This window comes from Chiloscyllium plagiosum, unplaced genomic scaffold (assembly GCF_037043375.1).
Source record: "Chiloscyllium plagiosum isolate Xiang-an unplaced genomic scaffold, Cpla_swu_hap1 HiC_scaffold_27, whole genome shotgun sequence".
NCBI classification, from domain to species: domain Eukaryota; kingdom Metazoa; phylum Chordata; class Chondrichthyes; order Orectolobiformes; family Hemiscylliidae; genus Chiloscyllium; species Chiloscyllium plagiosum.
The window spans coordinates 10,363,830-10,375,892 of NW_028270165.1; the positions used below are offsets into that span (position 1 = coordinate 10,363,830).

A 12,063-nucleotide genomic window follows, 5' to 3' on the forward strand; every position below is an offset into this window, starting at 1 on the left:
GTTGGCCATTAGTGAAGTCCCTTAGCCCAGTCGAATCGGACCCTCTGCCTTTTACAACCCCTCTTGGGAAAAAAAAAATCAAGATGACATAATCTTCTTAAAGGAGTAACATCATCACAACAGAGAGCACACAAACAGAAACATTTCTATCACAAGGTTGTACAGTTAACAGGCCAAGATAATGACTTTTCAATTTAGCCAATCAATTTAAATCCGGTCCTTTGGCTACCAATATCTATTAAATTTAAATCTGATGGTTTTGACAACAGAGGACCAATCCTATTGTAAAAACTCAATATGGCATCAAGGGTATAAAAGAAGGGGACAGTTGGACAGAACCCCAGAGCTAACTCCCCATTGCTAGAGCTAAGAGTCCTCAGCACTAGAGAGAGACATCAGCTCTGACAGTCAGCTGTGAATGAGACAGCATCATTTACAAAAAAACCAGAAGAGCAGGAATTGCAGGAGGCATTCCTGACAAAAGATTCAATAGAAGGATGCTTAGAATATTCTGGAAGATGTAATCTGAGAGACTAAATTCTATTTCTTCTTGTTTTAGTGGGTCTTGTATTTACTGGAACAGCATATGACAAAAATCCTGTTTCATGCCAGAATCGTCAGTAGTTCGAAGGGATTTATTAGGTTTGTTAATAGTTTAGTTCAGTTGTTCACCATTCAAGTTGGATATGTAAATTGCTTTTTGTTGATTTTTAAAGAGTCAGAGATTTATTTTTGTTTTTAAGACTAGAGCAGACGACACCACTTTTCACACTAATTTTCTGATTATAGGGCAATGCGCTCCTCTTTTGGTGTTTCGGTTTGAGATCTCAGAGGGGAGGGGATTCAGCATTCGCTTTATAACAGTATTGACGTGCCGTCCTGCTGAATGCAAAGGAGTCATTATTAATCCTAGCCTCTCACTCTGATTGTGGGTGAATCGCTTTAATTTGAATACTGACTCAGAAACTGCACAGACAACCAACTGTTGAATCATAATTTACACTTTATTGTAGGTAGGAACCAAAATATAAAACCCCTCAAGTAAGCAAGTTCACCCTCACCCCCCAAATCTTGGCTATCACCCAAATGATGGCGGAATTTAACATTGTTTCTACCAACAGTGCCCATCTCTGGAAGTTTACAGGGGTTTGATGCAGGGTTGTTCTTCCAAGAACTGCAGCTGAAACGTTCTGGAGTTGAATTCTGGTGGAGTTCCGTCACTTTCAGATTTGTGGTGTAACGTTTCTTTAGATTCTAACACCATCTCCCCACACTTCTGGAGACCTCAGGTCTGTAGCTTACCTTCTTATCCTTGAGGGTTTTCCACCTGTTTGAAACAGCCTGTCCTGCAATTAACCCCTTTACGCCAAGGTAAAAACAATGACTGCAGATGCTGGAAACCAGAGTCGAGATTAGAGTGGTGCTGGAAAAGCACAGCAGTTCAGACAGCATTCAAGGAGCAGGAAAAATTGACGTTTCGAGCAAAAGCCCTTCATCAGGAATACAGGATTCCTGATGAATGGCTTTTGCCCGAAATGTTGATTTTCCTGCTCCTTGTATGCCCTCTACACCAAGGCCTTCCTTCTATAAGCAGAATTAATTGTTCTTTTGTCACACAGTTATTAAACACCATTATCTCATCTGTCCAAAGAAACAGCTCATTGTTTTGCCTCCTTCTTCCCAGCGATAGTTAATGTATGTTATTTGTTAACTCCCTTGTAGCAGTTTCTCATTGGCCCTTTCGTTTCTTGGTCCAGAAAGCGTTATTGCTGACTCATGAAGTTATCAAAGTTCTGGAGTTTACAGGACCACACCACATTCCTGTCTGCCTCTTCCAGGAATAACGACTGCTCCTGAGATACTCGCAGTTCCTGACATTCCTTGGTATCCCCAAATACAATCCACATGTCAGGAAATCACTAGTGCTGCCCTGACACCAGACAGTCACTGTTGGATCAGAAGGATTATGGGAAGAAAATACAGAAATCCGAAGTGCAAAGAGAGTTGGGAGTTCAAGTCCAGGATTTTCTCAAAGTAAACTTGCAGGTTGAGTCAGTAGTTAGGAAGGCAAATGCAATAATGGCATTTATTTTGACAGGACATGAATACAAAAGCAGGGATGTACTTCTGAGACTCTATAAGGCTCTGGTCAGGCAACATTTGCAGCATTGTGAGCAGTTTTGACCTCCTATTAGCAAGGATGTATTGGCCCAGGAGGGTGTTCAGAGGAGGTTCACGAGAATGGTCCCAGGAATGAAACGTTTAACATATGAGGAACTTTTGAGGACTCTGGGACTATATGGAGTTTAGAAAGATGAGGGGGGTTACAATTGAAACCTACAGGATATTGAACGGCCTGGACAGAGTGGATGTTGGGAAGATGTTTCCATTGTTAGGACAAAGTAGGACCTGAGAGTACAGCCTTAAGAAGAAAAGGAAGACCCTTTAGTTGGGAGATAAGGAAAGCCTTCTTCAGCCAGAGAGTGGTGTATCTATGGAATTCACAGCCACAGAAGGCTGTGGAGGCCAGGTCATTGAGCAGATTTAAGATGGAGACAGAAATGTTCTTGAGTATCAAGGGGGTCAAGGGTTCCAGGACGAATGGGCTTGAGAAAGTTAACAGCCACGATTGAATGGTGGAGTTGACTCAATGGGATGAATGGCCTAATTTCAGCTCCTATGGTCTTATGATATGCTGATGTGTGGAGGGGTGATGAGTGGGCAAAGAGATGAAGAGGGAGTAGAATTAGGGGGAAGCTGGATACAGACACAAGGAAGAAAGAAATACAAGAACTGTACAATAAATGACAGAACTCTTAGGAGCCCTGGCATGCAGAGGGATCTGGAAGTGGAAACAGAGGTGGGTATGGTGGTCAAGAAGGCACATAGGACGCTTGCCTTTCCTGGGTGTGAGAGTTGGCAAGTTACATAACAACTATTTATTTCAACCACATTCGGAATATTGTATGCAGTTCTGGTCACCACGCTATCAGAAGGACATGGATGCTCTGGGAGAGGGTGCTTTAGTCAAGGGCTAATGTTGCGTAATAGGAGTAGGTGAATAAGTCTGTGTCAGTTACTCTTCAGAGGGTCAGTGTGCACATGTTGCGCCGAATGGTCTTTTTCACACGAGGGATTCTATGTTACTCAGAGGTTTTTTTATTCCCCAGAGTGAAAAGAACAACAACAAAAGGGCACAGGTTCAAGGCAAGAGGAGGGCAGTCTACAGGAGAAGTGGAGGGGAAGGTTTTTCACACAGAGGGCTGATGGGTGGTGGAAGGAGGCATCTTAGCAACGTTTCAGGTGTATCTTGATAGACACATGAACGCGAGATGAACAGAAGGATAGAAACCGCACATGGGCAATAAATAGCAGGTCCAAGTGAGAATTAAGAATTGGCACAGGCTTGACAGGGGTGCCTAAACCAAATAAGAATGGCTTGTGACTGTGTTGTACTGATACAGGTTTTCCCCATGATCCAAAAGTGGAGCGTTCCTATGAAACCTTTCATAAGGCAAAATAGCGTGAAGCAATGAACATTAATTCATTTATATCGTATATACTCAAGTAATAGTCAAATTTTTGACTACTTTTTAAGGTTAAATTTAGGGGGTCGACTGTTACTTGGATACTACTTGAGTGGCTGAAATTCATGCCTGTCAAGATTCATACCGTATAATAAGCAGAAGCTCAACTGATGAATAAAGCAAAACAATTTATGGTAATTCTGAAAACTGAGTGGAGCACACAGACAACGGACTGGAAGACAGGAACAGAGCCGAACAACCGACAGACTGCAGAGCTGGAGTGGAACATGACGGCCATCACACTGTCTCACAAACATGGGTCTGTTGTCTATGAAGAACTAGGGTCGACTTTTACATGATCAGACTACTTTTCACAACATTTGCAAGAAAAAGAAATCAAACACGTCCAATTCGCCATGCATGAACAGGAAATAAAGATTTTTTTTTAAAAAAGAGATTTCCAGCATTCATACACAACTATACATGTGCACATGTCCATTTAAATACTGGGTCGGTTGATTCTTTGAAAGATGACAATCGCAAAGAAATGAAGCTCTTCAACAAAATGCTGGATTTGGTAGAATGATTAATTAGTACCCCCACTCCCCTCCCTCCATCACATCACTGGGTAAGACAAAACCCCAGGATCTAAATAACATACCTACATCCACACACACACACACACAATCCTACCCATTTTACGTACAATTACCTCAAATCACATTTATAAAACATAACCATAAAGGTTTACACAGGCTCTCGTACACAATATTGCCTGTGACCTTCTACAGCGCTGTAAAGTGCTGCAAATCCCATGATGACAGTATTTCATATCTAATGTGTTAAATAACATTGTATATTTTATAAAAAAAAAGGTATCTATACATTATACACAATTTAACATCGGAACAGTTCAGTCAGATGGTACAGCCTGCCCTCCTACATGGATTATAGAAGGTGTATGGAGAATTAGATAGTGATTCTAATAGAAATTTTGTTTGTTTTAGGAATGGGAGTGATTGTGGCTCCAGGCTAATGGCGATCCGCCTTATCCCCCGGGTTCCCCCTCAGCCCAGCCCGGTACCTGGTAGAGTGAAGCCGCGGGTAGCTCCAGGCTCACGGTCCAGCACAGCACCGAGTGCAGCCTCTCCTCCAGCTTGTGCTCCGCCGGACTTTGCCCCCCGCCGCCGCTCCTCCACCTCCCGCCGCCGAAGAAGCCGCGGGCGCCGGCTCTCTCTCCTCCACCGCCGACATTTTTAATTTGTTTTCTCGTTCACCCGGTAACCGTCACCTCCCCCTTCCCGGGCCCCCGGAATTATACACAAATAAACAATAAACCCCACCGGGGACTGTCTCCTTTTCTTCACACCTTTTGTTTGAAAAGTTCCGGCTTTAATTTGAAATGTATTTTAAAGGTATTTTCTGAGGTAAACGGTGCCTGTCTGCCCCCCCTCCCTCCGTCAGAAACCGCCCGCTGAGTCGATGAGAAAACCGCAGCCTCGCGCCGCCATCTTTGTTTTTCTCTTCTTTCCGTCTCCTCCTTCTGTGACGCGCGTCATCCACGCCCCGTCCAATCAGAGCGCACCTACTCCATCTGACCAATGGCGGTGGGCGCCGGTTGTTATTGACAGGTTTTGTGTCCAATTGCCAATTTGGAATAAAAATGGCAGGAGCCACAATTTCTTTTCCCTGTGGTTGCACTTCTCATTCTCCTTGCTTTTCTCCTCCCCAGGGGAGGGGAATCCCAAACTAGAGGGCACAGGTTTCGGGTGAGAGGGAAAAAATTTAAAAGGGTCCCATGGATTAGAAAAAAAAGTGTGAAAGTTAGTTCACCTCAAGAAAAGCCCCCTCTTACGACCTAAACAAATTAGATTGTTCACAGCCTATTACTCACTAAACAAGAAGGATGTTGTGAAACTTAAAAGAGTTCAGAAATTATTTATAAGAATGTTGCTAGGGTTGGAGGATTTGAGCTCCAGGGAGAGGCTGTATTGGCTGGGGCCGTTTTCACTGGAGCACCAGAGGCTGAGGGGTGACCTTATGGAGGCTTATAAGATCACGACAGGCATGGATAGGACAAAAAGATAAGGTTTTTTCCCTGGGGTGGAGGAGTCCAGTACAAGTGGGCATTAGTTTTTGGGTGAGAGGGGAAAGATTTAAAAGGGCCCCAAGGGGCAACTTTTTCACATATAGGTTGGTGTGTGAACTGAATGAGCTGCCAGGAAAAATGGTGGAGGCTGGTACAAATACAACATTTAAAAGGCATCTGGATAAGTATATGAATAGGAAGTTTTAGAGGGATATGGACAAAGTGCTGTCAAACAGGACTAGATTAATTTAGGCTATCTGGTCATCATATACTGAAGGGTTGTTTTTGTGCTGTACAACTCAATGGTTCTATTTCTACAGAGCCAGAACCAATTTCACAAGACTAGGAATAGGCCATTCGCCCCTTACACACTGTCCTCAACTGTGGCCTAACTGAGCATATTTCAATTCGTAGTGCTATGTAATGAGCCAGACTTTATAAAAATATCTTAAAGCAAAGGAACACTTAGGAGGCAGCAATTATAATATGGTCGAGTTCAGTGTCCAGTTTAAAAGAGAGAAGGCAAAATTGGATGTAATGGTGTTACAGTTAAAGAAAGGTAATTACAAAGGCAATGAGAGAGGAACGGACAAAAATTTATTGGAAGTAGAGCCTAGTGGGGAAGATAGTAGAGTAACAATGGCAGGAATTTCTGGGTGTAATTGAGGACACAGGACAGAGGTTCATCCCCCCCCAAAAAAAAAGATTATCGGGGGGGGGGAGGGCAGTGAAGAAGATAGCCATGGCTGACAAAGGAAGTCAGGAAATGTATCAATGAAAAAAAAGAGAACCTACAAAGTGGCCAAGACCACTGGGAAATCAGATGCCTGGGAAGACTACAAAAACAAACAGAAGATAACAAAGAGAAATAAGGAATGAGAGGATCAAATGTGAAGGTAAGCGGGCCAGTAATGTTAGAAATGATAGTAAAAGTTTTTTTGCAATACATAAGAAACAAACAAGAGGCAAACGTAGAGATTGGACTGCTCCAAATTGATAAATACTTTGTATCAGTTTTCACAGTGGAAGACATGAGTAATATCCTAACAATTAAGGAGGTAAGGAACAGAGTTGAGTATGGTCGCCATTACAAAAGAGAAAGTGCTGGAAAAGCTAAAAGGTCTAAAGATTGAGAAATCTCCTGGTTCTGATGGCTACATCCTGGCGTTCTGCGGGAGGTGGCTGAAGAATTCGCAGAGATGTTGGTTGTAATCTTTCAAAAGTCACTGGAGTCAGGGAAAGTCCCAGGCAATTGAAAAATCACTGTCGTAAGTCCTTTGTTCAAGAAAGGATCAAGACAAAAGATGGAAAATTATACGCCGATTAGCCTAACCTCAGTTGTAGGTAAAATTCTAGAATCCATCGTAAAGGATGAGATTTCTAAATTCTTGGAAGTGCATGGTTGGATTACAATAAGTCAGCATGGATTTAGTAAGTGGAGGTCGTGCCTGACAAACCTGTTAGAATTCTTTGAAGAGTTAACAAGTAAGTTAGACTTGGAAAACCCAGTGGATGTCACCTACCTAGATTTCCAAAAGGCCTTTGATAAGGTGCCTCATGGAAGGCTGCTGAGTAAGGTGAGGGCCCATGGTGTTAGAGGTGAGCTACTGGCATGGATTGAGCATTGGCTGCCTGGCAGAAGGCAGAGAGTTGGGATAAAAGGTTCTTTTTCAGAATGGCAGCCGGTGACAAGTGGTGTCCCGCAGGGCTCAGTGTTGGGGCTGCAGCTGTTCACTTTAGATGTTAATGATCTGGATAAAGGGACTGGGGGTATTCCCACAAAGTTCGCTGATGTTACAAAGTTAGGCAGACAGTCAGGTAGTTCTGAGGAGGTGGGGAGGCTGCAGAAAGATTTGGACAGTTTAGGAGAGTGGTCCAGGAAATAGCTGATGAAATTCAATGTAAGCAAATGTGAGGTCTTGCACTTTGAAAAAAAGAAACAGGCATGGACTATTTTCTAAACAATGAGAAAATTCATAAAGCCAAAGTACAAAGGGATCTGGGACTGTTGGTCTAAAGGTTGACTTGCAGATTGAGTCAGTGGTTAAGAAAGCAATGTAATGTTGCCATTTATCTCAAGAGGGTTGGAATATAAAAGCAGCGATGTGCTACTGAGACTTTATAAAGCTCTGGTTCGGCCCCATTTAGAATACGGTGTCCAATTTTGGGCTCCACACCTGAGGAAGGACACAGTGGCACTGGAGCATGTCCAGCGGAGATTCACAAGATGATCCCTGATATCGTAGGCCTAACATACAATGAACAGCTGAGGATCCTGGAATTATATTCATTAGAGTTTAGAAGGTCGAGGGGAGATCTATTAGAAACTTACAAGATAGTGCATGGCTTAGAAAGAGTGGATGCTGGTAAGTTTTTTTCCATTAGGTGGGGAGACTTGCACCCATGGACACAGCCTGATAATTAGAGGGGGTCAATTTAGAATGCAAGTGACGAACATTTCTTCAGACTGAGTGGTGGGCCTGTGGAATTCATTGCCGTGGAGTGCAGTGGAGACCAGGACATTAAATGTCTTCAAGGCAGAGATTGATAAATTCTTGGTATCGCAAGGAATTAACAGCTATGGGGAGAGTGCGGGTAAATCGATTTGAAATGCCCATCAGCCATGATTAAATGGCGGAGTGGACTTATGGCCTTACTTCCACTCCTATGTCTTATGGTCTTAAGGAAGAGCTCTTTGCTATTCACCTTACCTCCACTCTCCATGATTTTATAAATCTTAGTAAGGTCACCCCTCAACCCCAACACTCCAATGAAAACAGTCCCAACCTTTCCTTATACCTCAAACCCTCCAGTCCTGGCAAAATCCTGGTAAATCTTTACGGAACCATCTCTACTAGTATTCTTCCTATCACAGAGCCACCAGAACTATACTCAGTACCCAGAAAGTGGCCATACCAACATCCTGTACAACCTCAACATGATATCCGAACTCCTACACTCAATGATGTGAGCAGTGAAGGCAATGGTGCTAAATGCCTTCTTTACCATCCATGAGGTGAGGGAAGGAAGAAGAGTGTGCTGGAGCCAAGGTGGAGGAGGAACAGAAGATGCAAATCTGGGTTGGAGCTACAATGAGGAGTATTGCATGTGCGTACTTTTACTGGTTGCATTTATTTGTGGGACTCAGGAGCATTTTAAAAATAAAAACAGAAAAGATTTCAACCACTGCCCCATCCCAATCTATCCTACTGTCACTCCTCATTTGGGTAATTCAGACACAATAGTGTCCAGGGATGTGCAGGTTAGGTGCATTAGTCAGGGGTAAATGTAGAGCAATAGGGAAATGAGTGTGGGTGGATTACCCTTGGGAGAGTTGATGTGGAGTCTTTGGGCTGAATGGCCTATTCCACACTGTGGGTATTCTTTGATAGGTTGGTAATTTTGCAAACTGTGCAGGGAAGTGCAGGCCAGCCGTCCGTAGCAGGCGCGGTGGGGGTTTCTGCTGCCTGCCTCGCCTGCCCACTGTCACTGTTACAGCTTCAGATCCCCCCCAGGAAAATCGCGTACAAAAAATAGTTATTTTAAAAAAAACAGCTCAAGGTCAAAGCACACACACTCCACTACGTACTCACCGCACCTTTCTTTAATATTGCTCACCACTGAGTTGTCCCTTTGTAATTGGATCCTTAGTACAGCCTCAACCTATAGGAAGTATTTCCTCACACAGCAATTTCAACCCATATCCTGTATCCAAGTAAGTTTCTCCCTGCTCATTTGCCAGGTTGGGGCAGTGTAGTCAACTACATTACTTTGGGTTGGAGTCACGTGTAGGCCAGATGAGTAAAGGATGCAGCTGGGACAACTGAGTGAATCCATTCCCACAACGGCAGCATCCTTCCCCAAAAATGATGTAAGTGAATCAGATAGGAGTTTCTCTAGGCCCATCCCCCTGAAAATTGTTTCATCGTTAGATTCGGAACTCCAGATTTCTAACCGAATTCTAATTCCGCCATCTGCAGCGGCAGGATTTGAACCTGGGAATCCCCGGAACTTGGTTAATAGTGCAGTCGATAATGACACTCAGCCGTCGCTCTTTCAATCACCCTGCGACAGCATGTGAACTCGCTGGTGCCTCTACAGGTGGGAGGAGCGGGTGAAGCCCTTCCTGCACTCAGGGCAACTGAAGGGCGTCTCCCTGGTATGGACCTGCTGGTGCCTCTGCACATTGCCCACCTGAATGAATTCCTTCCCGCACTCAGGGCAGCAGAAGGGCCTCTCCTCTTCGTGGACCCACTTTTGCTTCAGCACGTCAGAGGAATTGCTGAAGGCCTTCCCGCACTTGGGGCAGGTGAATGGCCTCTCCCCCGAGTGGACCCGCCTGTGCCACAGCAGGGAGGAAGAATTACTGAAGGCTTTCCGACATACAGGGCAGCTGAAGGGCCTCTCCCCTGTTTGGACCCGCCAGCGGGTCAGCAAGTGGGAGGTATTGTTAAAGGCCTTCCCACACTCGGGGCAGCTGAAGTGCCTCTCCCCCAGGGTGGTCCAGCTGGTGTCTCAGCAGGTCGGAGTAATGGCTGAAGGCTTTCCTGCACTCACTGCAGGGGAACGGCCTCTCCCCTGTGTGACTGCGCCGATGCGTCTCCAGGGCAAGATGGGAAACGGAAACCTTTCGCACAGTCACCACACTTCCATTGTTTCTCCAATGGGCAGGATTCCTCGGGATTCTCCATAGCCAAAGCTCCTACCGCACACAAACATGTGTGGAGCCTCTCCCCACCGTGAATTCCTCTATCTAGGCCGTTTGACTGTTTCAGACTCCACACAATGTGCTGCAACAGTAGGGTCTCATCCAGTCCTAGTGATGCTGAAAACATACTCCACAGGAACCAAAACGTTTTGCTCCTCACAAAATCACAGTCAAAAATCATTGCAATCCTGATGGATTGAATGAATGTCAGACTTTGATGTCAAAGTGAGGACTGCAGACACTGGAGAGTCAAAACGTGTGGCTCTGGAAAAGCACAGCAGGTTAGGCAACATCCGAGCAGCAGGGCAGTCAACGCTTCAGGCATAAGCCCTTCACTGCTGATTTTGAATATTGCATCTTCAGCTCTTCAGATGCTCTGTAAAGAGAGATTACAGAAGTCATCACTGTCAGTCCAGGGTAGAAATTCAGATTTGTTATTCTACAAAAATCTCTCTCTCTCTCTCTCTCTTCCCCCCTGCTGTTCTCACTCCACTCTAACTAATTCTCCTGAGGGTACTGATCCAGGATCTTACAGAAAAGCAAAAACATCAAGACGGACATCTCTCTGAATTTTGGATAACTCCACCTGAAAGTTAATATCTTCCACAACATTGGGAAACTGCTGAGAGTGAGCAGGTCTGATTTTGGGAAGCAAAAAATGAGTTTGTCAAAATCCCTTCCCTTCAGAGAACCCCCATGAGTTCTCGCTGGCCCTCCGAAGGGTAACCCACTCACACCCATTCTCCTCCCTGCAGTTGCTCTATATTTACCTCTGACTCAAGCACCTAACCTGCACATCTCTGGGCACTATAGCTAATTTAGCATGGCCAATCCACCCTAACTTGGACAAAGTTAAAAATCACACAACACCAGGTTAGAGTCCAATAGGATTTTTTGGAAGGACTAGCATTTGGAGCGCTGCTCCTTCATCAGGTGGTTGTGGAGAATAAGATCATAAGACAGAATTTATGGAAAATCATTACAGTGACCTGCCACTGAAATGATATATTGAACAAACCTGAATTGTTAAGTCTTTCAACTTTTAGAATGGGTTGCAGGTATCATTAAATCCCATAACTTCTTGTGTGTCACCTTCTCAAGAGCACTTAAGGTTTTATAGCAAAAGGTGACATCTCAGCTCAATGTATTTAAGGTGTGAGGTCAGAATCGGCCTGTATCTCAATCTTGAGTCAGACTGATTCTATTTTAAAAGTGGAATTTACGAAATAGTACATGGATCAACTGCCTGCAGGCTGTACATTTTTTTTGAGCAAAATAGAATGGATCTGCAAATACCATTCTGCAAGTACAAATTCTCCCCCATGGACTTATACATGTGAATGTGCATGATAGAGAAAAAAGGTCTATTTCTATGCTGTATATTTCTATGTCTGTTTGAGAACAGATGCCTTATTTCGGTTGGTGTCAATATTGTAAATCACAGCTGGGTACTAATAGTTAGATGTAAGGGAGACAGAATTCCTTAAGTCGGGCACCAGAAGAATCCTGAGAGAGCCCTATTTCTGGTTTACTTCCTCATGAACAAAGCATTAAGCATGATCACCTATTAATTTGTAATTTTGTTTCATTTTTCTTGTTTTATTCCCTGCTATGACTACACTCTGTGTCTGGATGGTTGACAGGCTGGGAGATTGTGGGTTGGGTCTTGTTTTGCTGTTCCAAAAGGTGTAAAAGGGGGGTCAAAGCTTGAGCAGAAATCTAGCAAAGCTGAGAACAGA

General features: G+C 44.1%; 2 protein-coding genes across 2 annotated transcripts in view; one reads left to right on the plus strand and one right to left on the minus strand.

The window, feature by feature from the left end:
• The window catches only part of LOC148143074 (uncharacterized), a 312,271-nt gene that overhangs the window by 86,947 nt on the left and 213,261 nt on the right, over positions 1–12,063 (minus strand). The gene's annotated exons all lie outside the window — the stretch shown is intronic.
• Positions 1–12,063, plus strand: part of LOC148143075 (uncharacterized) — a 111,246-nt gene that overhangs the window by 36,613 nt on the left and 62,570 nt on the right. The window contains 1 exon segment of the mRNA XM_087975779.1: positions 4,535–4,750. Coding sequence (XP_087831905.1) covers positions 4,535–4,750 — 216 coding nt within the window.